Source organism: Oncorhynchus kisutch, unplaced genomic scaffold (assembly GCF_002021735.2).
Source record: "Oncorhynchus kisutch isolate 150728-3 unplaced genomic scaffold, Okis_V2 scaffold3961, whole genome shotgun sequence".
NCBI lineage: Eukaryota > Metazoa > Chordata > Actinopteri > Salmoniformes > Salmonidae > Oncorhynchus > Oncorhynchus kisutch.
In genome coordinates, this window is record NW_022265906.1 from 167,878 (window position 1) to 195,000 (window position 27,123).

The 27,123-nt window shown below is 41.2% G+C and overlaps 2 protein-coding genes across 4 annotated transcripts in view; both read right to left on the reverse strand.

Annotated features, from left to right (window-relative positions):
- Positions 1–10,558: 10,558 nt before the first annotated feature.
- On the reverse strand, positions 10,559–23,668 carry LOC116372516 (zinc finger protein 883). Of its 2 annotated transcripts, XM_031821328.1 has the most exons (4): positions 23,402–23,668; positions 13,714–14,407; positions 12,816–12,993; positions 10,559–12,572 (listed from the first exon to the last, which is right to left on the reverse strand). In XM_031821328.1, exons 2-4 carry the CDS (start codon positions 14,125–14,127, stop codon positions 11,104–11,106), a joined length of 2,061 nt encoding a protein of 686 aa, XP_031677188.1. In that variant the 5' UTR covers positions 14,128–14,407; positions 23,402–23,668; the 3' UTR covers positions 10,559–11,103. The 2 variants fall into 2 exon arrangements, with proteins under 2 accessions (XP_031677188.1, XP_031677189.1); XM_031821329.1 differs by lacking the exon at positions 23,402–23,668 and having other exon boundaries at positions 13,716–13,833.
- Positions 23,669–25,955: 2,287 nt separating this feature from the next.
- LOC109877178 (zinc finger protein 883) overlaps positions 25,956–27,123 on the reverse strand; it is a 9,003-nt gene continuing 7,835 nt past the window's right edge. For both annotated transcript variants that reach the window (XM_031821319.1, XM_031821318.1), the window contains exon 5: positions 25,956–27,123. This exon is cut by the window's right edge and continues 3,401 nt beyond it. The gene's annotated coding sequence lies outside the window, so the exon portion shown is untranslated.

Sequence of the window (27,123 nt, forward strand, 5' to 3'; positions counted from 1 at the left end):
GAGACGTTCATGGGAGTAAATGAGTTAGCATCATCGCTTTCATATGGGGCCGGTGTCGTTGGGGCATCTTTAGGGGTGCTGTATCTCGTTGAAGGCTTTTGTTTTAAAGCTTGAATCTGTTGACGAAGCTTATGGTTGGGTACACCGGAGAGGGGGATGTTGAGGATTGCCAGGGCCTTAAGAAACTGACGCCAGCCGGGAGGCCTTCGGTCATCAGCAACCTTGTGGGCAGCCGTGGTACTTTTAAGCAAGTCCTGCATATGGGACCCCCTAACCACAGAGCCCTGAAGGATAAACTCTCCAGAGTCGTTCCAAGCAGCTATCCCCTTTGAGTCTTTTATCTTGTTCATAATGTATTTAACATTCTTCCTGTTACGTAAAGGCACATGTGTCAGTAGGTCATGCATAACTTTATCTTCAAATGGCATTTGAGCTTCACCCGACATATTATCGCCACTAGGTAAGATCGACGGTACAGGCCTTACAGGGGCATGGCTATCGTTAGGTTCGACATCTGTTAAAGGGTCCGGTAGGGAAAGGGTTAAATGGTTAGTCTCTCTCTCCCCTTGCTTTACCCGAGTCAAATACCTTTGCATTAGGTTTGTGTATTTTTGAATCTTATCATAGGGGTTCAATCCTTTTCGGTTCAAAACATCCTTCATGGCCGTATCCAAATCATTTTCCGCTGTTTGTCTGATATCTTCAGGACCCTGCATTTGTTTTTTAAGTCTATCCAACTCTTGTTGAGGCACCAAGTACATTTTAGTGGCCATCACACCCACGTGTTCAACCACCACGTCTGGCCGCAATAAGGCTGGTGATGAAGGGCACGGCTATACTGAGTAAAGGTAGAAGAAAACCCCCAGACTGTTGTATACTATGTCTTTTCTTTTGAAGACTGGCCCTTTTATTGGCAAAGAGTTTGATCGCTGTCTTTTGTCTCCTTAATTTTTTCAATTGGTTCAGGGTGAGTGGAATGCGTCCTTTGAGAAGATTCAAAGCAATCTCACATAGGGCTAATATGAGATCTGAAGAACAGCGACCCAAGATGGCCTTCCGTTCTTTAGCTGTAGAACCTACTAGCCTTCTCAAGAGGGGGAGGTTTCTTTTTAAACGCAGAGACATAGCGTTTACTTTTTAGGAAGGTATGCAGCAGGCCTCTCCCCCGGAAACAGCCCTGTACGTAGCCTAAGGTGTTCTGGAGTATTTGCTTTTAAATCCACGATTAAATAAGAAAATGGCTCTTTGGTAGCGTCCTCATAGCTCTCCATAAAGTATGATTTCCGTCCAGGGTACATCTGCTGAGCTAGAGTGCTAATTTGCAGTTTATCTCTAGGATTTTTAAACAATACCATGTAGTTGGCATTCAAGCTAATGGTCCGACTATTTTTACCTTGGTGAAACACATTCTGGACCAAGTAAAGCACGGACAGGTTTCTATGATGAGTATATTGGGTAAAAGCTCGTGCAATTTCAGGGTGTTCGCTACCAGCAAATAGCATATCGTCCAAAACCAGCAGATTATTTACATGTGGGGGGAGAAGTTCATCATCAGACAGAGAATCGGGTATTCCTTCAACAAACTTGATTTTTATTGTCTTCAATAATTCATCATACAGAGGTTGGTAACATGAATAACACCATACAATATTGTCAGGCTTTTGAGATAACACATGTTCAGAATTCTCTAAAATACTTTTTACAAAAAAAGTTTTGCCACTGTTTGAAGGGCCGGCAATTAATGCTGAAAAAGGCAATTGTAGCCGGGGGTCAAAACCCTCGACAGCAGTCATAATATCTTAAGCTTTAAGACACACTGGGGCTTGTAGCATAAGTCAGTAGCCAAAGGGCAATGTGGTACCGTCAGGCAATAGCTGTCTCTTGTCATAGACTACCCTGAATCTTTTAGTGAGTGGTGCGTTTCTTAGATGGAACCCCTTTTTATCCCTCACTATTTTGTTGTAGGAGCTCAAAATCTCCAAGTCACTATTCTTGTCCTTTACGAACCCCTCGACCAAGCGCGTGATTGATTCCAAGTTTACACGCGGTGCATTTTCATAGTTTTGAGTCACGCCTTTGGCTTTCAACACCACGTGATTGGCTTTAGTCCTAAAAGCATAGCTTTTTGGACCACATGAGGACCATTCTGTAATATGGTCACCCTCTTCGAGTTCACTCGTTAAACCCCCAAGATAGTTGCTAAGTGGGGGGGTCCAATCCCCCGGTTTGCTTACATAGACCACAGAGTCTGTGTCGTGGTAAAGAACCCGCCTCTGAAGCTGTTCCATGAGGGTGTACAGTTCAAGGCGGCCATAGGCTGTGGTAAATGCTGCAAGAAACACATTTACATTACCCGGGGGTAGAACCCACTTTTGGTGGCGCCTCCATTGCACCAAGGCAATGTCTTGACTCAAGAAGGAAAAATGTGAAATTTCGTATTGGTCCGAAAAAACAAATTCCAAAAATTCTTCGGGGTCTTTAATGATCGAAGTTGTTAGCATATTGCATCTCTGCGCTAATTTCCCCCAAAGGGAGTTCAAGTACAATTTCGACACATTTCTTTTGGTTTTGTTGACCTCTATTCTGTCAGGGTCAAGAAGTATGCCTTCTCTGTCATGGTAGTCTTGAATGTACTGGTCTTTACTTTCTTGATCTGTGACCGATGCAGGATAGCCTGAAGCCATCTGCTTGCATCTCAAGAAGGTTTTGATGTACTCTTTAAAAAGTGTGTCTGATTTCCTGGAAAAGTTCCACACTTCAAAGATTTTGGCCACACGATACCCCTTCTCTAAAGCCTTAGAGAATTCTACAGTGACCCATACACCGGTCAGGGCTCTTTCTTGATCTGTGTGATCACAGGGGTTTTCCTGGTTGTGGTTTTCACAGCATGTGCGACAAAGGGGAAAGAAAAGTTTTCCTTTAGGACCCTTGTAAGGCAACACAGGTATAAACAGCCCCCTAGGAGGGTAGACAGTCGCTTTGATTAAACCAAAATAATTTTGGGGTTCGTCAAAGTCGCTGTGAATAATTTCAGGATGCCCTATAGGATAGAATGAGGAACTCATTACATGAGGATATAGGGATGTAAAATCTACATAGCCTATTGTCTCGTCGGGTTGAGCTACATAACGCAATGTCAAAGCATTGGTCCGGCCTCCAAACAAGGCCTGTCGCGGTTCCAGGGGCTCTGGAGGGTCATAATGGGTAAGGAAGGCCTTAACACTAGGATCTGCCTTTTTGAGGGCTGTCCATTCGTGCTCCCACAAAACCACAACTTTTAACCCGTAAGTAGCCTTTAAAGAATTCAGTTTGTCTTGAAACTCTTGGTACATTTCCCCAAAAGTCTTTTGGGTTAGGACACACAAGGTGTGGGGGACAAAGCATAATTTACAACCGTGGAAGAAACAACCGTTGTACTCATACACTGTCTCAACCCCGTCAATCTGTGTGTATCCATCTACATGGTAAGGCCCAAAAGCCTTCTCCCCCCGATTCAAAGCATGTTGGATAAAAATATCTTTATCCTGGGCCAAGTACTCCAACCATTGAATGGAACCACTAGAGTAGGCCTTGAATTGGCGTCGGTAGTTGTCTGGCGATGGGATAGCTATAGATTCAGGAGTTAGATAGTGTGTACGATAGGTTTTCATGCACGCTGATGCAATAGTTGTACAGCTCCAGGGGTCAATGCCCGCATCTTTGATTACCTCTTCTCTGAATCTGAGGCATCCTTCACGAAGTATAACAACGTCATTGTCACAGTATGATTCCATCTCTTTATGGAAATCAAAAGTGCCATGTCTTACGGTCTCGTACCATGTCATGAATCTCTCACGCTCTTTGGGAGACATTTGATCACACCCGTACATTTCGGGGGCTGGATAAGATCCTATATAATGTAGATTCTCCTCAGATGTGAAGAAATGAGGGAAATAGCCTTTGACAGAGTTTTCAAAACCCAAGGCCTCTGGCATTTGAGCCAATCTCATGGGTAAGAAGCTTAAGCTGTCAATGTATCTCTGTTTGAAGGCGGGGTCAACAAAGCATAATATTTTACTCCCTTGAGCTATGACACTGGGTGCCACGCCTTGCTGTATCAAAGGGTTCAGAAGCAGATAGGAGTCATAGGCCCTAGCATTGTGAGCTATAAACGTGAAGTTTCTGTACTGGGCTTTTCTAAAATGTTTTAGAAAGAGTCGGGCACAATCGGGTCCCTCGGCCGACCATTTTTCACCCTTGAAAGTCATGGTTGACACAAAAATAGGCAAATGAACCCCTGATTGCTGAGTTGTCTCAAAATCATAAAACACATATTTCTCTGTATGTTCATCTTCAGCCAAGGGCTGAATGTAACACTCATGTGTTACTTCTTGAACTGCTTCCGCGTCTCTGCTTTTCAAAGGACCTTTACAGATTGGGCAGTGTATAATTCCACAAACATGAGGTTTAGGGCTATCTATTTTAAGGTTGTAATTGCAATGACATTTTGGACATTTCTTGTTAATGTCACAACTGCTTACAGATTTACATGCCTTGGGATGCCATGTTTCAGTTTTGTGTTTTTCGTAACAGTAGGCCGAACGACATGTGCGGTGACAATCCGCACAGGGGGTCAAGTTTAGCGGCTGCATAGGGCAATGTTTATCCAGACATACTGAACAGTTGTAACGGCACGAGTGCCCCCCCATGCGTGTGTAGCCGGTATGACAGGCTGGACAGACATATGGCGCGCCTAAAAAGGCTGTGATGTTAGTTACGGCATAGTAATGCTCATTTTGCACATAAAAGTACATAGTCTTAGGATGTGGTTCGGGTATATTTTGGAACTTGAGGAGAGCGTCATTAGCCCTACTGTGGTACAAAACCACAATCTTGATGTTCAGAAAGTTTTCAAATTTGACTATGTCTGAGAAAGCCACAGCATCCTGTATACCGAGACCCACCGCAGTTTGTAGCTCGAGAGCTTTATGTAACGCGGCTTGATCCGTACATCCGGGGCTGAGTAAGTGGGCCAAACCTATGGCAAAACATAGCTTATTACCTGGATTGTGAACGTTTATGAGATAGGCCCTTTTATTGCTTATGATTTCGGACTGCATTAAACTCTCGAGCTTTCGTCTCTGACCCCCGCCCCCTTGTGGTTGGCGTACTAATTGTACTACAAGTTCGAGGGTCCTATCTGCTAGCACGTTTAAATTTGACTGTACAAGGCGTTCTAGCAGTTTAACAAATTGTTCAAGCTCTGCTTCACCATTCTGTAAAATAAGCGATACCTTGCTCTGTAGACTGTCTCCACAAATTTCCAACTGTAAGAGATCCCTAGGTTCGCTATAATCTCTGATCCTAGCTAACAGTTCATTCAAAGTGTCCATAAGCATTACGTAAAACACAGCATATTCCCGAATCTGACCCCCCCATGCGAAATTGAAAAACTGGCGAACCTCAATATTGTTGAATTTATTTCGACGCAAAACATGTACACTTCGATCAAGACCTCCCCCCTCCAGATTTACTAGGCAATTGTCCAACTGTTCAAAAACATCGTATTGGGTTTCAGACTCTTCGGACATTGGTGTTAAAGGCTGATTTATAGGTGTCTGGGGTGCCGAATTAAACCTAGCGCTCTCGTTCTGTACACTGATCTCAAGACCGCCCCCCTCCAGATTTGCTAGACATTTGTCCAACTGTTCAAAAACATCATATTGACTTTCAGACTCTTCGGACAATGTTGTTAAAGGCTGTCTTAGAGGTGTCTGTGGGGCCGAATTAAACCTAGGGCTCGCGTTAAGCTGGGTAATTAGAGATATGATGGTTTCGGGAATCTGTGTTAACATGTTTTCCTCGGAAGGCCCTGACTCATTCATACGTGTAATAATGTCTATGAGTTCGGAGGGAATCTGGGATAATAGATTTTCATCTATTGTCATTATGTCAATTACCCCCGAATCATTCATATGGTTAACTATATCTTGGAGCTCTGTAGGGATCCTGGCTAAGAGTGTTTCAATTGTCTCACTTTGGTCTATAGGGGGCGCCATCTGTCTAATTAAGGATGTGTGTGTGTGTGTGTGTGTGTGTTTACATGTGTGTTTTTTAACGGCGGTATTTGCTTGTTTTAGCCCTAATGTTTTTTAACATACGGGGTAGCTCGCTACGCCAGAATGACACATCCTGATTGTATTGATGCTCGAGTAGAATACACATGCGCCTCTGGAGTAGAGCCTTTCGTGATTTTAAACCCAGGGTAAACGCTTTGAAAAAACGTTCTTGGTCTATTTCAGAATCTGCTGTTTCCCCCACAGAATTGGCCGATTCAAGAAGGTTGGCAGCTTCACAGAACATCAAATCGTCTACCTCAGAAATGTCATTTAAATCTTTGACATCATCAGGTTTCGCTGGTGTCTTTGGAGCCTCCTCGGGGATGCTTGTCTGGGCATCCTCCGATGTTTGTGCGTTGTGTTCATAAGCCGGTGAGGAGTCTGAAATAAAAATAATACATACACAAATAGGTTATTAACCCTAAAATATGTTAAAAATGCCAAATACATTTCAGATATAAGCCTATATATTAACAATACATTAATTAAATACCTCGGCTTTTTTGACGAGGGCTGTTCTGAAGAAGCTCTGAAACCCGGGGCTGTTGTGTTTGTTCAACCTGTATTACAACATCTGCAGGTCCGGTAGATGGGGAGCCTGAAAAAACAAACAAAAAAACAGCATTAGGCCTTGTTTTAACATATTCCGGCATAAAAAAAAAATATATAAATATTAAAATAATAATATATATAAATAATAATATATAATTGATTCATACCTAGTCCTTGGAACGACGTCTCGTGAATATCGGCCAAGTAGAATTGTTCGGGTGAAGCGGAACTGTGGATCTGAGCACTAATTATCCTTTGGTGTTTAGAAATATGGGGGACAACGTTGTCCTGGCCAAGGGGAGTTGACCTGCCGTTTAAAGTCTCTGTTCGCTGCTTTTGGATAAATACATCCTGGGAGTAGGGCAGAATTGTCTCGTAGTCATATGCTTCGCAGAAACCGTTCAGGCTCCATAGGGCATCGTTTAACCTTCTAGGCTTTAGGTCCTCTGTAAACATATAAAATAACTTTTAATATAAGATGCCCACACTTTTTGTTTTTAAGGTATAAATATTTTTATGTATGGAATTCTTGGAGCTTACTTACGTTGACAATTCAGGGCAGGCGTTTGTTTCGGAGCCCCATGGGATGATTCGAGCTCAGTTATACCTCGGAGTATCTGCGTGAATGCTTCAGAATCTATAAAACATTCGACAATATTAAAGCTATAATCACTTTAGCTAATATTGCCTTGTTATACGGTAAGCATACTGATCCTAATGATTGTTTAATATTTCTATAACATCCCACGCTTTTCAAACAATTCCCCACAACAATCAAATCTAATAAAGATTTATTTCAAGAACTCACCTTGAGATAGATCCATTAGAATGTTTTCCCCGATTATCTTTTTTAACGCTTCAGTCCGATAACGATTCTTGGAGTTTCTGGAGGTGCTGTTTGCATCGGAACTAAAACGCTGCTAACATTGCCCATGGTTTCTAGCGCTTTTGTACCCTACGACCTAGAGAAAAACCCCTGAATGATTTTTTTACATAGCATTTGGGGTTTGTCGTTTTTTTCGGGCTATACCCCCGCCCATGGTATATTTGACACATTTCAAACACATGGTATTGGGTGTGTCTAAACATTAGGATCCTTTTGGAGCTTCTAAAATCTCCGGGGTGCTAGCACCTAGATGCATGGGGGTGTGTTGTTCTCGACATCGCTGGGATGAATGACTTTTTAGCCCCCCTAAAAAAAATAGTTTTATGAAAGGCCTTTAAGATTAGGAGTCGTAAGACACAATATTATTGTTGGGGGGTAGGCATCTGTTTTGCAGGCTAGTGTAAACCTTGGTTTCAAATGACCCACCAGGCATGCATGGGTATTTTTTTTAACAAACAACCCGCCCCCCTTTTTCTGTTTTTTGAAACACACACACACACACACACACACACAGCCTCTACAGAAAACTCCCTCACGCACATGCGCGCGCACATGGCTTTTTCCGCAAGATTTTTCTCAGGGACAGACTGCGCTAAGAGTGAACAAACGCGAGAGTTCATAACGTGGTGAGATTCTGATTTTAAAACCATTTATTTCATTCAAAATATTTAGTACATACATTTTATATCGTTACATTCTTAAGGTATTTTACGATGCCTTTCTTACAGATCCTGGGAGCTTATGCAACCAACCGCCATTGTCCGTGTCGAGTTCACCCTCAAAAGGCAAGGCTCTCTTGCTATGTCCATCAACACATGGTAAGTTTTCACTCCAGGGGTAGATCCGCCGTCGGGCCTTTTGGTCTTGACTCTGTCTCAAGGAAAGCCTCGCCCAGCGCTTTAACTGTTCCCCATTTTGGAAGAGAATGTCCAGCTTATTCATAAGTGTTATGAAAATTGGATAATCCACCCATTTAAAACTAAACACAGGAATAAAAAAGTTTACATGTTTGCGGGCTCTGGAAGCTACCGGAGAATTGACAGACTTTGTAGCATTAGCCTTATCATAAAGGTCACAGGCTAAAATTGTCACTTTGTTGTCAGGGCTATAGTCCATTGAAGCAATTCTTAGAGCCTTGAGATCACTGCGGCCGCAGACCTGTTCTTCCAACGCATATCCTGGCACATTTGTAACACTTAGGACCTGTTCAATTTTACAAAGAGCCAGCCTGATGTTTAGCCATTCTCTCATCCCCAGAGCCGGGGGAAAACTCCCAGGTTTTGCAGGATAAAGGGGTTTGGGTCCACGGTCTGTGAATATCTTTACCGTAGAATCCTCCGGGTGGAATATGTAAGACATGTGGCCCTCACTCGTACCCAAAAATCCTTTAAAACATTCTGGAGCTTCACACAGAACTTCTTCAAGGCTTTGGTCACTGGGTTCATGACAAGCCGAGCATAACATCCCTAAAATTGGCATAGGTGTCATTTTTGTTTAATATTCAGGGGGGTTATCATGTACAGTCTTAAACAGGTATTGTTCAGCGGCTTTATAAGGGGCCTTAACCAACCCAAACCGTGAGAAACAGTAACAGGTTGACCTGACACATGGTCACTTACTCAACCCAGGGCATGCACCCTTCTACATGACATAGGGTCATAAATCATTACATAGGGTCATAAATCAGGCTTGGGTCATCAATCATTAACGGCCTGTCAAAGGGACCCTTACTCACCCCATAGCCCCCACCTAACCAGGCTTGTCTATCAGGCTTGGGTCATCAATCATTAACGGCCTGTCAAATGGACCCTTACTCACCCCATAGCCCCCACCTAACCAGGCTTGCCTGACCAGAAGACATGCACACGTCATCACTACATAGGGTTCACATAGAGTTCACATAGGGTCATCAATCAAAATTTTGACCCGTGACATCTACTTTATTCTCTCTAACCCAAAGTGACAAGATACTATTCCCATAGGACTCTGGTCAGATGTAGTGCACTATATGTCCTAGAGAATAGGGTTCTATTTGGGACTATGACTGTAGCTTTATATGTCCTAGAGAACAGGGTTCCATTTGGGACTAAGACTGTAACTTTATATGTCCTAGAGAATAGGGTTCCATTTTGGACTACAACTGTAGCTTTATATGTTCTAGTGAATAGGGTTCTATTTGGGACTATGACTAGCTTTATATATATGTTCTAGAGAATAGGGTTCCATTTGGGACTGACTGTAGCTTTATATGTTCTAGTGAATAGGGTTCTATTTGGGACTATGACTGTAGCTTTATATATATGTTCTAGAGAATAGGGTTCCATTTGGGACTATGACTGTAGCTTTATATGTTCTAGTGAATAGGGTTCTATTTGGGACTGACTGTAGCTTTATATACATGTTCTAGAGAATAGGGTTCCATTTGGGACTATGACTGTAGCTTTATATGTCCTAGTGAATAGGGTTCTATTTGGGACTACGACTGTAGCTTTATATGTCCTAGTGAATAGGGTTCTATTTGGGACTACGACTGTAGCTTTATATGTTCTAGAGAATAGGGTTCTATTTGGGACTATGACTGACTGTAGCTTTATATATATATATGTTCTAGTGAATAGGGTTCTATTTGGGACTATGACTGACTAGCTTTATATGTCCTAGAGAATAGGGTTCTATTTGGGACTATGACTGACTGTAGCTTTATATGTCCTAGAGAATAGGGTTCTATTTGGGAATACAACTTTAGCTTTATATATAAACATATACTACCGTTCAAAAGGTTGGGGTCACTTAGAAATGTCCTTGTTTTAGAAGGAAAAGCACATTTTGTCCACTAAAATAACATCACATTCATCATGACAGTGTAGACATGGTTAATGTTGTAAATGACTATTGTAGCTGGAAACAGCTAATTTTGTATGGATTATCTACATAGGCGTACAGAGGCCCATTATCAGCAACCATCTGTCCAGATGCATCTGCACAATGTGTGCCTGAATACCTCCGGGGGTAGGCAGGAAGATCTGATCGCAACGTGTCCTTTAATTGTCTACACCCGGTCTTAAAATGTGGTCACAATCAGAATGTGGACCAGATCAGGACAAAAGGATGCATGTTAGAACCTGGTATAAAACAGATTTTTAGAAACATCCTAAATGTATAAACAAGTCAACAACATAACAATTCAGCTTGTAAATGCTGGGGGGGGGGGGAGTATCTAACAAATCAGGGTAAACACATTCTGAAATCAATTCAAGAAATATAGCCTTGAAATTGGCACCATGTTACAACACTCAGCAACAAACCCATATTAAATAACAATATTGAATAATAAAAGTAATAAATGTTATTATGTGCCATTAACACTTTACACCCGAATACAGGTTGAAATCGGAACGCAATGGCTGTTCAGTAACATGTTATCAATGTGGCCTAAAGTACAGAAAAATATCAAATCAACAGTAATGTTTGGATTCAGTCTTGTGTCAGGTGAACTGTTGTGTGCTCAACATTTTCTTTCAATTGCTACCATGCAGTTCATATTTAAATTTGTAAGACATTTCCATTTTACCCTAGGCCTGGTGTGATTGGTTGATGGATAGGTCCTTCAACCCCGAGGCCTAGGGTGATTGGTCGCTCGAGGGCTGGTGTATCTCCTACATGTGTTTTCATGTGTTTCACCAGGCACCTATGATAGGAGAACCTCTCACCACATGGATCACACCTATAGGGCTTCTCTCCTGTATGTGTTCTCATGTGTGTAGCCAGAGTATCTGACCTGGGAAACCTCTTCCCACACTGACCACAGCTGTAAGGCTTCTCCCCAGTGTGTGTAAGCTGGTGCTTCTTCAGTGCCCCGGAGCGAGCAAAGCTCTTCCCACACTCAGAGCAGTGGTACGGTTTTTCCCCGGTGTGCGAGCGCTGGTGTAGAGTCAGGCTTCCCGATTCGGCAAAGCTCTTCCCACACTGGTCACAGACGTACGGTTTCTCTCCTGTGTGTGTCCGCTGGTGTGTTTTGAGCTGAGTCAGGGTGAGGAAGTTCTTGGGACAGTCGGCGCAGTGGTGAGTCTTCTCCCCGTTGTGTGTTCTCATGTGTGCATTGTAGATGTCTAGAGAGTAGTAGCCCTTACCACACTGCGGGCAGAGGTGAGACCTCACTTTAGCATGCGTCTGTTGGTGTACTTTCAGGTGGCCCATTTGGGAGAAACTCCTCCTGCACTGGGAGCATTGGTAAGGCTTCTCTCCGGTGTGAGTCCGCTGGTGTGCCTTAAATGTGGCCCTGTGGCTGAATGTCTTCCCACAGTGGGAGCACTGGAAAGGTTTCTCTCCTGTGTGAATCCTCTCATGGCTTTTCAAGCCAGACTGTTGGCGGAAGCGCTTCCCGCACTGGGAGCAGAGGTGAGGTTTCCCTCCGGTGTGGATTCTCTGGTGAGTTCTGAGGTCTGCCGACGAGGTGAAACTCTCCTCACACTGATCACAGCCATAATTAGTTTCTTCAGTGTGGACCCTCTGGTGTAATTTCAGACTATATTTTGACGAAAATCTTTTCTCACACAGTAAGCAGCTGTAAGGCTTCTCTTCTGTGTGGGTTCGCTTGTGCAATAACAGCTGACTTGAGGTACAAACGCTTATCCCACAGTCTGAACAGCTATAAGGCTTCTCGCCTGTGTGTCTCTGCAGGTGTACTTTAAACTGGCTTGAATAACAAAAACTCTTTCCACATTGATCACAGTTATAAGGCTTCTCTCCTGTGTGTGTACTCTGGTGTACTTTCAGTTCTTGTAACTGAGCAAAACTCTTCCTACACTGGGAACAGCTATAAGGTTTCTCTCCTGTATGGATTGTCTGGTGTTTTTTTAGTGCTGATGAAGATTTGCAACTCTTCCCACAGTCAGAGCAGCGGTGAGGTTTCATCCCTGTGGGTTTCCATTCATGTTTCTCAAGGTGTTCTGATCTGGAGAGACTTTTCTCTGCCTTGTCAGCGTCAGGATGTTGTTGAGGCGCCCCAGAGGATCCAGGATAGTCATGTCTCTCTCCTGTGTAAACAAAACAATGTATAAAACAATTAATACAGTGTAAGTCTTCATCATAAACTATCAGTCCTAGAGAAGTTGAATCACACAGCTGTGTTGTCAAAACAATATTACTTCCTCCTACAGACCACATTATTAATGCACCAACACACCCCTTAATCCCCCAGACCACATTATTAATGCACCAACACACCCCTTAACAATCCAGACCACATTATTAACACACCACTAAAACCTCCTACTTACTTTGATCAGTCAAATCTCCCTCTTCCTCCTCATCTCCTCTCACAGTTACACCCGGGCTGAGTGGTTTCCTGCAGTCGCCCAGCCACACAGACGCCCTCTTCAGACCCCGCAGTAAGGCACTCCTGGGAGAGGTACAACCCAGGGACTGGAGGGAGGAAGGTGGCGAAGTAGGCTTGTCCTGGAAATATAAAAAAATAGAGACTAGATGAAGCAGGGAGGGAAACAATCCTATTTATTAAAAGAAGTGGTCACCATGCCAACGATAAAGCCTTGTAACTCCTGTTTATTTAAAGAAGTGGTCACCATGCCAACGATAACCATGCCGGTACCATCAGTGAAGTAATAATAAAAAAAGCACATTATTTAAATTTATGCTCAGCTTTGCCTCGCAAGTAAATACATCAACTGATCTCAAGTTCTGAAATATAATATGGCCTGAGAAAAACAATATTGGCAGGCCAAACATAGCCAATATGCTGTGATAATGTATTAAGTCTACTGCACAGACTACAGAACTGGTTTTATTAGGTTCATGTTGCATAGGCGGACATTTTTAGGGGGTGGCATGTTTAAAAATGTAAAAAAATAAAGTTAAATTGAGCGCTAGATCTCGGCTGGCATTTTAGCACTGAGCGTAATCTTGACTCAGAGAAGGAAGGTGTCCACTGCTGTTTTTTCCATTTTGAAATCTCAAGTCTTTCCTTGATTCTTTCCTTTCCTTGATTCCTCAAATCGGGCTATTCTGCCTCCTCAAAAAGCATTGGAGGAGAAAGTCCAAGAGGAGGAACCGCAGATCTTCTCCTCCAATGTCTGTACAGTATAGAAGGATTCTGGATCAAGAAGAATCCAAGACAGACTGTTGAGAATCAGAAATACTTTCTGACTGGGATGTACTCACACCACTCTCCCTCTGCTCTGGGGTATGCCTCTCTGGAGATGACTCCGCCTCCAGCCCGTTGCTAGGAAACCAATCCTTGTCCTGCATGTCCCATTCCTCACCGCAGGTTGTAGCATCGTCATCATCATCTGACTGGCTGGGAATCATGGGTGCCACAGTAGATTCTTCCTGTATCCTCCTGATGTCATCTTTCAGTCGGAGTAACCAAGACATTCCCTGCCCCTCCGATTTGACTGAATCTGCATTTTCCCACATTTCCTCCATGATTTTACGGCGCAACGAGCGATGGTTCTTTCCTTTAACTTGGGAGCCATCTATTCCACAACGTTCACACAGGTATAGTATATTGTCCTTAGTTAGAGTAAATAAACTCTGTTCGATTTCATCTAACAATGCCTCCTTCTCTTCACTCATGTTGTCCTGCTGTTGGGAACAACAACAATGCAGTCAATGGCAAGACAGCAGGAAGTCCATACACTTTAGATGACCTGTAGTAGAAGAAGAGAGCAGGAAGTCCATACACTTTAGATGACCTGTAGTAGAAGACAGCAGGAAGTCCATACACTTTAGATGACCTGTAGTAGAAGACAGCAGGAAGTCCATACACTTTAGATGACCTGTAGTAGAAGAAGACAGCAGGAAGTCCATACACTTTAGATGACCTGTAGTAGAAGACAGCAGGAAGTCCATACACCTGTAATAGAAGAATGATACATCACAACACAGTATTGACAGTGTAATATGATTATTTACGACATTTACCAGTGTTCTCTTCTCATCACCTAATGCAACTACTGTAGATCTAGGTGTAGGCTGATCCTAGATCAGCCACAAGAGGCTGCCACTATTTGTGAGATTCAGATATTTGGTTGGAATTTTTTGGTGGCATTGCAAAATGACAATTAAGAAGAATTGCCAAGTTTGTCGACTACACAAGGAAGGGACTTGTTTAATACATTTAGATTCTTCACGTGAAGGTAAGTGAGTGTCCAAGGCCCCTTTGTAAGAGAGAACAGTATTTCCTTCATCTGTATGTTTATGTAATGTTTTCATTATTAACGTTAGTCTCCTAGTCCACAAGAACCGTTCGCCAGCTAACGTTAGCCTCCCTGGCAACGGACCCGTTAGCTAGCTGCCACGTTAGCCTCCCTGGCAACGGACCCGTTAGCTAGCAGCAACGTTAGTCTCCCTGGCAACGGACCCGCTAGCAGCAACGTTAGCTTCCCTGGCAACGGACCTGCTAGCAGCAACGTTAGCTTCCCTGGCAACGGACCTGCTAGCAGCAACGTTAGCTTCCCTGGCAACGGACCCGCTAGCAGCAACGTTAGCTTCCCTGGCAACGGACCTGCTAGCAGCAACGTTAGCTTCCCTGACAGCAACGTTAGCTTCCCTTACAACGGACCCGCTGTGCGTATGAGAAACAGAACTGCGCAGGGAAAAGGCTTTATTTTGAACCCTTTTATTGGCAAACCCTTTGGAAACGTGTCATTTTACACAATTCAATTATAAAGGGCGTATTCATGAACTGCCGCCTGTCTACCATAGCGTATTGTGGCATCCTCTCCTGCCGCCTGTCTACCATAGCGTATTGTGGCATCCTCTCCTGCCGCCTGTCTACCATAGCGTATTGTGGCATCCTCTCCTGAAAACATTGCAAGGGTACTCAGGAGATTTTTGTGGCTCAGTTGGTAAAGAAAGCATGGTGCTTGCAACCCGCACGAACATTGTATCCACTCACTACTGTAAATCGCTCTGGATAAGAGCATCTACTAAATGACTGAAATGTCAAATGTAAATCCTGAACACCCACCTCCAGTAGTTGCTTTACACGTGTTGGAGAGATTACGTCAAGACCGGGAGGGGTTGATCCACCAGAGTTATTTAAAAGACGACTGGACAATATATACAATATCAAGATTTTATGGGCATATACAGTAGCAGTCAAAAGTTTGGACACACCTACTCAAAAGGTTTTTCTTTATTTTGACTATTTTCTACATTGTAGAATAACAGTGAAGACATCAAAACTACGAAATAACACGTATGGAATCATGTAGTAACCCCCCCAAAAAGTTAACCAAATCTAAATATTTTAGATTGTTCAAAGAATCCACCCTTTAGCGTTAAGATTTCCCTTCGCTGGAACTAAGGGACCCGAACCATGAAAAACAGCCCCAGACCACTGCGTTCTCCTGGCACCTGCCAAACCCAGTCGTCCGTCGGACTGCCAGATGGTGAAGATAATAAATCACTCCAGAGAACGCATTTCCACTGCTCCAGAGTCCAATGGCGGCGAGCTTTACACCGCGATGGCCGATGCTTGGTATTGTGATAATACATCACCATCCACAAGCGATGACGCGTCATTAACAAGATTTAATGTTGTCTTTACGTATACTAAATAATGTATGTGAAATTTGATTTAGAATGGACCAATTTCATGAACCTGTCTCAGAACATGGGCAGGTGAAAAAACGTCATCTATGAGTTTTCAGAACCCTCCAGTTGACTGTTATTGGTAAACTGTGCTAGCGACAAATTCAGCTACATTTCAGGCTGCCTTTGAAGATTTCTATGGTTTGGATAGCATTTAGCGAGTTCTCCCACTCAATTCTGCCGCAAACGAGAGTTGGAGAAGCAGAAAAGAACAAATGGAACGGAGGTAGAAAACGCAATTGTGCAACAATAAGGCAAATTGGTTCTGTGACGTCACCGCGGCAACGTTAAAACGTCATCTAGCGATTAATCAAGGAGCCAATAGTCCGGCACAGGAGAGATTGGCCAAGATGGCTGCTTGAACAGACGCTTTTTTACCGAGCTCCGTACCAAACTTCAGAAAGATTGTGAAAATTGTATTTTTTTCTTTAAAGTTTAGTCATTATTATTTTTATTTGTTCAAGATATAAGACCTTTCCTGTGACTGGAATGATAATTGGATAATTTATTTCAGCATGTCCATGCAAAGTCGTGACAAAAAAAGAAAGGAATAAGTTAGCCGTTCTATTGCTAATCAACAAGAGAGAAACGTGCTTATAGACAACTGCCATAACTACACTTGGCCTATGGATAATATCATGCTTTCGAATGCTGAAGATGACGAATTCCCCTCTTTACCGGTTACTCCGTGCAAACCTCCACCCTCCAAAAAACCCAACATGAACTCTGACATCGTGGCTACCCTCTCCTTACTCATCAACTCCAGGTGTGACGCCATTGAGAAAATGGTAGGCGCGAACACCATGGTTATCGAAGGCTTGAAAAAGACTGGAGTTTGCATGTGGTGAAATTAATGATGTGAAAACGAGAGTGGCAAAAGTTGAAAAAAATGTGGAAAGGGTGGAAAAGAATAACAATGTCTACCATAGACGTCTCACTGATCTGGAACAATACACAAGAAAATGGAACCTGAGACTCTACGGCTTGCCAGAGGTGGAGAATGAAGATGTGCGAGGAGAGGCTATCCGTATCTGCCAAGAAGTTTTGCCTGCAGAGAAGAACAAAGTTGGTGATACCATCGACGTTGTACATCGCCTCGGCAAGAAGCAACAGCAAAGCGATTCAAGACCCAGGGGTATCATCATCCTATTCACTACCAGATTCTACAGGGATGCTGTCTGGAAAGCTGCTAGGAAGAACGCCTTCCTTCAGAGCCATGGTATGCGTTTCGCCGAGCATCTCAGCCCGGAAGACATAGAAAGAAGGAACAAGTTGTGGCCAACGATCAAGATAGCACGAGGTGAGGGGAAGGCTGCTTACTTCGTCGGAGGACGAGGTTTCATCAACGGTTCAGAAATCCATATTCCTCCCTAAAATCTCACCAGAAGGAACAGGTTGATGGTTTCAGCCATGGTATTCTCATTTTCCTTATGTGGTTTACCTAACAAGCATCAGGTGACTATTTTAAAGGAATACTCAGGTATTTCAATTCATTAATTTGTTCTTGTATGACCAGAAGTCCTATTTTGTTTATAAACTTACGAAGAAGATTGAAAGCTGAATTTATGTTTTATGTATACAGTAACTAAGATACTGTCCTAAATGGCATACAGGTCTGCTCTGACTTTACACGGTTATTGTTCTATTTAGTTATTAATACTTATTTCCAAAAAAGGTCTTAGGAACGTTTATATGTAAAACATTTTGTTATACAATTATTTTATGATCAGTTTTCATATGTACTTAAAATAGTAGGTACCCTTTTATTTAAATTATTATTTATTTTATTTCTCAAAATAGTTCCTGATTACACTAAAGAGGATTTTTAGTCTCTCTTACTACAAGAACCCTTGGTTTGGTCTTGAACATAATTTCCAGTTGAGTTGAATTTCAAAGGTTATGGAATAAGCTATTTTCACTTTAAATTGACTTAAATGGTGCAGATCTCGGTTCCTTATCGTTTACGTTCACTGCTCCTACGTCTTTGACTCATCCTACTACAGTTTATACTTTTATATCTTTGTTGTTTTGTCTTTGTCTATATTATCTCTTAATGCTAGGGGGTTACGAAACAGTGTGAAGCGCAAGGCCTTATTTCTATTTGCTAAACAATTTCGAACAGATTTTTGCTTTTTTCAAGAGTCTCACTCAATTTCTGCTGATGCCAACTTCTGGAGGTCACAGTGGGGCAACGATATTTGGCTTTCCCATGGATCTGAACGCTCTGCTGGTGTCACTACAATGAAAAATACCTTTGGTGGTAATATTCTACACTCGGAATGTGACCCCTTTGGTCACTTTATTTGTCTTGTGATCAGTTACAATGACATTACACTCATTACTGTAAACTTCTACGGGTACAACACCAAACATGAGAATGATGAGTTGCTTGAATCTATAGAGAAACATATACTTCATTGGTTATCTAAATTTCCCAATTCGTTATTATTGATAGGAGGGGACTTTAACATTACAATAGATAATTCAACTGATAGATGGCCCCCAGGTAGGCCAACCAATCAGAATTTGGGTTTAATACTTTTTATGGAAAAGTTTGATCTTACTGATATATGGAGAGAGAGGTTTCCGGCCAAAAGATCTTTCACTTGGAGTAACAAAACCGCTCCAGACAATCCAGAATAGATTTTTGGCTTATATCCAAATGTATTGATAGTGAGTGTGTTACTACAAATATTTGTACTGCTCCCCTCACAGACCATAAGGCTATTTACATTGATATCAAAATATTTACCCCTGATACGAACCTTGGTAGAACATCCTACTGGAAGCTAAATGGCTCATTATTAAATAATGATATCGTTACATTTGAGGTTAAAGATCTGCTCTCACATTTTTGGAAAAGGGCTTGTGAAGAAAAATCTTATTGCAAGAACTGGGAGCTCTTTAAATTTGAGGTGTCCAAATATCTTAGAAAATATGGTAGTAATCTTGCTAAGACCAGAAGAGCTGAGGAGGAAAAGGTGATCATTAAGATAACTTCCCTTTCTCAGAGGTCCCCAGCTGACCTCTTGGGGGAGAAGATGGAACTAATTGAGTTACAAAATAAACTGGATAATATATATAAATTAAAAGCAGAAGGAGCCTTTATTAGATCTAGGAAAAAATGGATTGAGGAGGGAGAACAGAATTCATCCTATTTCTTTAGACTTGAGAAATTTCACTCTAAAAATAACACTATCCATAAGTTAAACATTGATGGTGTTATTACAGATGACCAAAAATTCATCGCTAAATACTGCAGCAATTTTTACAGAAAATTGTATAGCTCTACGTACTGTCAGGAATCGACAGATATGTTTTTTAACTCACTGAATAATGTTCACTCTATCAGTGATATAGAATCTAAACAGTGTGATGAACCCATCAAAGTTGAAGAGATTATAGAGTCTATCAAACATCTAAAGAACAATAAATCACCAGGTGTTGATGGAATTACATCAGAATTTTACAAATTATTTTCTGAACAAGTAGCTCCCTTCCTATTTGAAGTCTTTTTAGAGAGTATTAAAAACAATGTTCTCCCTCCTACAATGAGTCAGGGGTTAATAACACTGATACCTAAACCTAAAAAAGAAGTGCTGCTCATCGATAACTGGCGTCCAATTTGTCTTCTTAATAATGACTATAAGATATTAGCCTCACTACTTGCAAAAAGAATTAAAGAAGTTCTGGATGCAATTATTGATGAAACACAGTCTGGCTTCATGAGGAACAGACATATTTCTAACAATGTCAGACTAGTATTAGACGTACTTGACTACTCAGACCTAATAACTGAGGATAGCTTCATATTATTTTTAGATTTTTATAAAGCATTTGACACAGTAGAGCATCAGTTTCTCTTCCACTCCCTTGAGAGACTTGGCTTTGGGGATTTTTTCTGTAAGGCTATTAAGACTCTCTATGCAAATGGTAACAGCTCTATCAAATTGAAATATGGCACCTCACCTAGATTTGAGTTAAAGAGAGGAATTAGGCAAGGTTGTCCTATCTCTCCATACCTGTTTTTATTAATCACCCAACTTCTTGCAAATTCTTTAAATAATAGTCCTGTACAAGGTATTTCCATAGCTGGTAAAGAAATTATTATAAACCAGCTGGCTGACGATACTACACTTTTTCTGAAAGACGCTAACCAAATTCCCATATCGATCAATGTGATACAATCCTTTTCCAAAGCGTCTGGTCTATATCTTAACATTAAGAAATGTGAACTCATGGCTGTCAAAGATTGTGTGACACCTTCATATTATGGTATTCCAGTAAAAGAAGAACTTACATATTTAGGCATAACCATTACAAAGGATCAGAAGTCTAGAGGCTTACTAAATTTTAACCCTCTTATTAAAAAAACCCAGAAGAAACTAAATCAATGGCTACAGAGGGACTTATCTTTAAAAGGTAGAGTCCTGATAACCAAGGCTGAAGGTATCTCTAGACTAACATATGGTGCTCTATCTTTATATCTTGACCGTAAAATAAGCAAGGAGATAGACCAGATGCTTTTCAACTTTCTTTGGAGAAACCGTACCCATTACATTAGGAAAACTGTTGTAATGAACACTTATGAGAATGGTGGACTGAATTTTCTGGATTTTACTACTTTAAATAATACTTTCAAGATCATTTGGATAAAACAATTCCTAAGAAGACCCACTTCTATCTGGAATTTTATTCCTCATCATGTCTTCTCTACTTTTGGTGGCCTTAACTTCATGTTGTTTTGCAATTATAATATTGACAAAGTTCCAGTGAAACTGTCTGCTTTTCATCGGCAGGTTTTCTTGTCATGGTCCTTAATTTATAAACACAATTTTTCTCCACACAGATATTATATATGGAATAATCGTGATATATTGTATAAAAATACCTCTCTGTTTTTAGAATATTGGTTCAGAAATAATATCCTATTGGTGAGCCAACTGGTAAATGCAGAGGGTTTTTTACTCAGTTATAAAGAATTCTTATCACTTTACAAGGTCCCTGTAACACCTAAAGATTTTGCAATTGTTTTAGATGCCATTCCCTCAGGTGTTGCTATGTTATTCAGGAACATGTCAAGACCTGACCCTCAGAGCCTACCTTCTATTGACCCTGTTGACTCATCAGTAGGAAAGATTTGTTTCTCTTTTGGTCCATTCAACAACAGAGCGATACGATCCTTGTTTCAGCAGGATGTTGTATCTATACCTTATGTCATGCCTTATTGGAATGGATTTATTGATAATATCTGTTGGAAAAAAGTTTGGATGTTGCAACAAACATACCTACTTGTTAACAAAATTAAGGAAATTTCCTTTAAAATTATTCATAAATATTATCCTGCCAACCACTATATGAAGAAGTTTAAGGAAAACAAACTCAAATTGCTCCTTTTGTAATGACCACCCAGAAACAGTTGTGCATCTTTTTTGGCATTGTATGCATGTAAGAAAACTGTGGCAAGACATCAGTAGGTTTATAATTGAACACATTTATGAAGATTTTACACTATTGTGGAGAGATGTACTGTTTGGATTCTTTACATACAATAGAAATAAGCGGAATCATTTTTATGTAATTAATTTCATTATTCTTTTGGCCAAATTTCATATACACAAATGTACATTTACAAACAGAAAACCACATTTTCGTACCCTACAAAAAGAAATTGAACTGTATTTTAAGACGGTTAAATGCTCTACTAACAAAAAAGCTGTTAGAATTGTAAGTATATGCATGTCCCTTAAGGTCCTTGTGTAATTGTAATGTGATATTGTACCCCCTAGCTCGATTGTCTATTATTTGTAATCAATGTATGCTTGTGTTCCCTCATGTGCTTTATGTATTGATTTGTTGTTAATAATTAAAAAAATTAAAAAATATAAAAAATATATAAAAAAAATAAAATAAAAAAAATAGTCCGGCACAGTTGACACGTTATAATAACCATAAAAACACAGAAATGGCTCCAATAGTTTTTCCGCCATTCAGTTTTCACATGGTGAGTAAAAAATTCAAAGTAAACGTGTGTTTGGTGTAGGCTCAACTTGGCATGACGCTTTGATAGCCTTGTAATTATCTTAGGGCAAGGTGAATTTGATTAAAATATATTAGCCTCAATTTGCTCTCCGAAATTAGCAATGCTAATTATTGATAAAAGTGACTTCATCCATTAGCGATTTGTGAGGTTATAAAACGTCACGCCAGACACAAAGTAGTTCTAAAATGCACAAATTCACGGTGAAAAAAATATTAAACAATTTCCGGGTTTTGTGACTGAGTCATAATACCCAGAAAGCCTAGTTGTCAAACAGGGAAATGTTTTTCCCCATAGGGGATTTTAGAACCACTTCAAATAAGGGTTGTGTTTTGTGTAGACTTACCCTGGCGTGACGTTTTGATAACAGTGTAAATCTTTCTATGACAAGGTGACTTATCAACATCGTCGCCTGTATTTAGCTGCTAATGTGGCTATCATAAGCAACTATAAATGCCATGGTGATCTGGACGAGCCTACCGAAATGATGCAAAAGTAAGAATATCTGGATTAACTAATGCTAGCTAAATGTAGTAATTAATAAATTGTAATTTCTTTAAAATTGACAATTTTGTGAACTGTCTTGTGCACGTTTTAAGTTGACACAATACCTGTTAGCACAGGTGCCAGTTAGCTATGACATGAAGTTCGCTTGCAGGGACTTGTAGTCCTGCAGATTTACTTTGATACGAATTATTATTTGAAATTAAGAGTAAATAGAGCAGAATATATTGATAAGTCATCTTGTCCTAAAGAGATTTACACGGTTATCAATGTCACGCCAGGGTACGCCTACAAGAAACAAAGGGAATGGTGAAAAAAAACTTTCCTTGTTTGACCGCTAGGTTTTATGTGTATACGGTAGTACTCCAGCTAATCTTCCTTAAAAATAGTTGGCAACACCCATGGCACGTCAATATTGCCGCAACCAAATCAACTGCTTGCGGCATTTCACAACGTTTAAAAGGCATCGACATGAAAATAAAACTATGGTTGATATGACACACTCATCTTTGCAACGGCGCATTATCTGGCTAGCTAAATTCACCAAGGACTAGTTACTAACAACAATGTTTGTGTGACAGTCACACTGCCGGGTTTATTTGCGCGTCACAAAACTGGAATTGGTATCATATGAACGCTGAAAACCCAGCTACGTCGTTCATAGGTGCACAAAAACATCCAGTTGTAGTACATAAGTAACCAACTTACCAGGTACCTTGTAGAAAACAGCTAACGTTAGGTAGCTACCAAGCGTCTGCCCACCGTTTTCCCCCCATGTGGAAAAGGTAGATAGCTAGCTACCCATAGCTCTTCAGTTTCAGCTAATGATCCTTTACGTCAAAACAAAGTTGACCTGTGGATATTGTATTTTGTTTATTAAGAGAATAACATATCGCTTGAAAGCTACATAAGTAGCACGACTGTCAGCTACCATATTTAGCAGCCACTTCCGCTTTGTCTGACGTTATTACGTTCAGTCGCGCAGGCCACAGCAATCGAGTATCGAGAGAGTTTTGATATTCTATTTTGAATAAATACATGGATGACGCTTCGTGTAACTAATCTTACACTTCAGGTAAAACTTGATGCATTTTTATTTGTTCACTGAATAATTAGTAAAGTGAAACAAAACAGGTATTCCAAAGTTCATAAGATGTGTATTTGATCTTATTATAAAGTGGTATGTATTCAATTTGAATTAAAACATGGACTATTAATAAAACACTGGCTCCGAGCCGGCTCATTTGGCTCGGAAACGGCTCTTCTTTCAAAATACTTAAATCAACCTAGAACCATAAGATTTATCTCCAATGTAAAGCGCAAAAAGTAGGCTACCATTATGTCAGATCATGAAATGCGCCTTCACATATATTTTTCCTGGACAAATTAGATCTCTTTTTACAGCACTACAAAAAATCAGCTTGGCGCCTTCTCCCCAGTGAGGATTCACCCTCTTTATATATATATTAATATAATAATAAATATTTAATAGGCAGGCTCGTCCAGATCACCATATTTAATCAATTATCTGCATATAATTGTTTTGAGCTCCTAAAGCAGTAGCAGCAGCATGCAAACCAGGGAGCCAAATGAACATATCTGTTTGAATGTTGAATGACGAGACAGAGGCATTGATGCGAGTAACCAGTCTTGTTCAGTATCTCACAACACATCCGGGTATCTCAAGCACCCCGGTAAAACAAGAGTTGCAGTAATGAACATTTACCAACAATGGCATCACTGTGCCATCTTACACCCATAACAAAATCGTTCACCTATGAGATTCGGTTCCCGACTTTCATCATAATGTTGCATGCGTCAACCAATGGCTGTGTGCATGTCATCGACTGGAAGATTGCTGCAGAATGGAGTCTACAGTGTGCATGTCATCGACTGGAAGATTGCTGCAGAGTGGAGTCTACAGTGTGCATGTCATCGACTGGAAGATTGCTGCAGAGTGGAGTCTACAATGTGCATGTCATCGACTGGAAGATTGCTGCAGAGTGGAGTCTACAGTGTGCATGTCATCGACTGGGAGATTGCTGCAGAGTGGAGTCTACAGTGTGCATGTCATCGACTGGAAGATTGCTGCAGAGTGGAGTCTACAGTGTGCATGTCATCGACTGGAAGATTGCTGCAGAGTGGAGTCTACAGTGTGCATGTCATCGACTGGAAGATTGCTGCAGAGTGGAGTCTACAGTGTGCATGTCATCGACTGGAAGATTGCCGCAGAGTGGAGTCTACAGTGTGCAGAAGCGACATCACCATCCATTTTCTAGATTCAGGTTCATTTTTAAACATCGGACCCTGTTTTTGCCTATAAAATGACATACCCAAATGTAACTGCCTGTAGCTTAGGACTTGAAGCTGAAGGATATTCATGTTTTATTTTATTTAACTAGGTGAGTTAAGAACAGGCCTAAGACGGTTTTATGAATAAGCATCAACCAGTGGGTCTTGCGACTGGTATACAGAGATGATCAGTTTACAGAGGAGTATATAGTGCAGTAATGTGTCCTATAAGCAGCAGCATTGGTGGCAAATGTGATGGCCGAATGGTAAAGAACATCTACGAGATGAGTGCACTTATTTCTCAGTCGCCTGAACGAGAGCCAGTCGGCTTGAGTATGCGTGTGTGCCGAGCCTGTCGCCAAATCCATTTCTTGAGGTGGAGCAACTCTGCAAGAGTTACTGTTTTTAATTCTCATTTTCTGAATGGGGATGTGTTAACAATACCACTGAAAATATTTTTTAAAAGAAGGTCCCAAGTGTCTTCGACAGAGGGAATCAAGCTGATGCTATACCATTTTACAGAGGCCAGTTCATGAAGGAAGGTTTGCTCATTAAGACGTTTTTTTAGCAAGCATCTATGACAAATCAGGACAGGGCCGTTTCACTGAGCAGCCATTACAAACACAGGTGGCGTTTTAAGCATGTCCCAGTTTAGGTCACCTAGCAGGACAAATTCAGACTTAGTGTAAGGGGCCAAGAGAGATCTTAGGGCAGGTAGGGTACAGGTCGATGCCGATGGAGGACAACAACATCCAGCCACAGTCAACAAAGAGCTATTTGAAAGTTTAATGCTTAAAAACCAGCAAATCAGATCGTTTGGGGACAGACTTGATGGAGACAACCGAGCACTCCCCCCACCTTTGGAAGATCTGTCTTGCCAAAAAAAGTGATAATCAGAAAGGTTAACATCAGTATTCAAAACACTCTTCCTTAACCAAATCTCAGTAATGACCAACACATCTGGTTTAGAGCTGTGAACCCACACTTTCAATTTATCCATTGTAGGTAACAGGCTTCTAGTGTTAACGTGCAGATAACCCGGGCTTTTACGAGAGCAGAAATCAGTGAAGCAGATATCAGAGCCCAATTGTGGCTAGCAACAGTAGAGGGGCCAGGCTGTACATGCACATTTCCAGATATCATCAACAGTAATACAATCAAGGCACGGCAGAGGACAGGGAGAGCTCTGCAGTGCTGATTTATGACATCTGAATGCGCATCAGATGGCAACAAGATCATATTGTACAGCAATTTCATCAGGTAACATGAATACCGAAAGAGGTGGTTAGAATAGGATGGGAGGCCAAAAGTCTGTGTAACCAATAGAGAGTCAGAGTTTTATTTTTAATTTTTATTTTATCTTTATTTAACTAGGCAAGTCAGTTAAGAACAAATTCTTATTTTCAATGACGGCCTAGGAACAGTGGGTTAACTGTCTTGTTCAGGGGCAGAACGACAGATTTGTACCTTGTCAGATTTGAACTTGCAACCTTCCGGTTACTAGTCCAACGCTCTAACCACTAGGCTACCCTGCCGCCCCAGTCCTGAGTGTGGGAAGAAACAGCCTGTCCCACAGTTGGGTAAAGAAAGTTTGTAGTCAAAGTATGCAGAAGTCATGAGGCAAATAGCTAAATTAAATATATAACGACTTGGGGCTAGCTATTGTAAGTTCAGAGACAAAGAAAGTTGAAAAAGATTTATTGTTTTGTTGAATCGTCATGACTGGTTCGAGCCATCTGTAGTTTTTTTTGCTACTTAACACAGACCTAAGATCAGTTTAAAGATCCACCGACGTCATTGACGTAGGGGTTTAGCTGGACGTTTCTGACTGGTCTTGGAACTGTGACAACGGGCAGCCTCTCCCTACTTGGCACGATGGGATATGTAGTGATTTTGCAACACAGCCACCAGATATGTACAGTCTTGGACCCGTAACCTTTTTTAATTTAATAAAACAAATGATCGTATTTGTTGATTGAATCAGACTTCATTAATATAATGAGTCATCCAGGAATGTCACAAGTTCATTGAGAAAATAGCAGCTCTACAGAGCGCGGCTAAACTACTTCAGGACACAGTCTACAGAGCTCCTCCTCCTCACCAGGCTATAACAATGTGGTTGGTTAGCTGATAGGTGA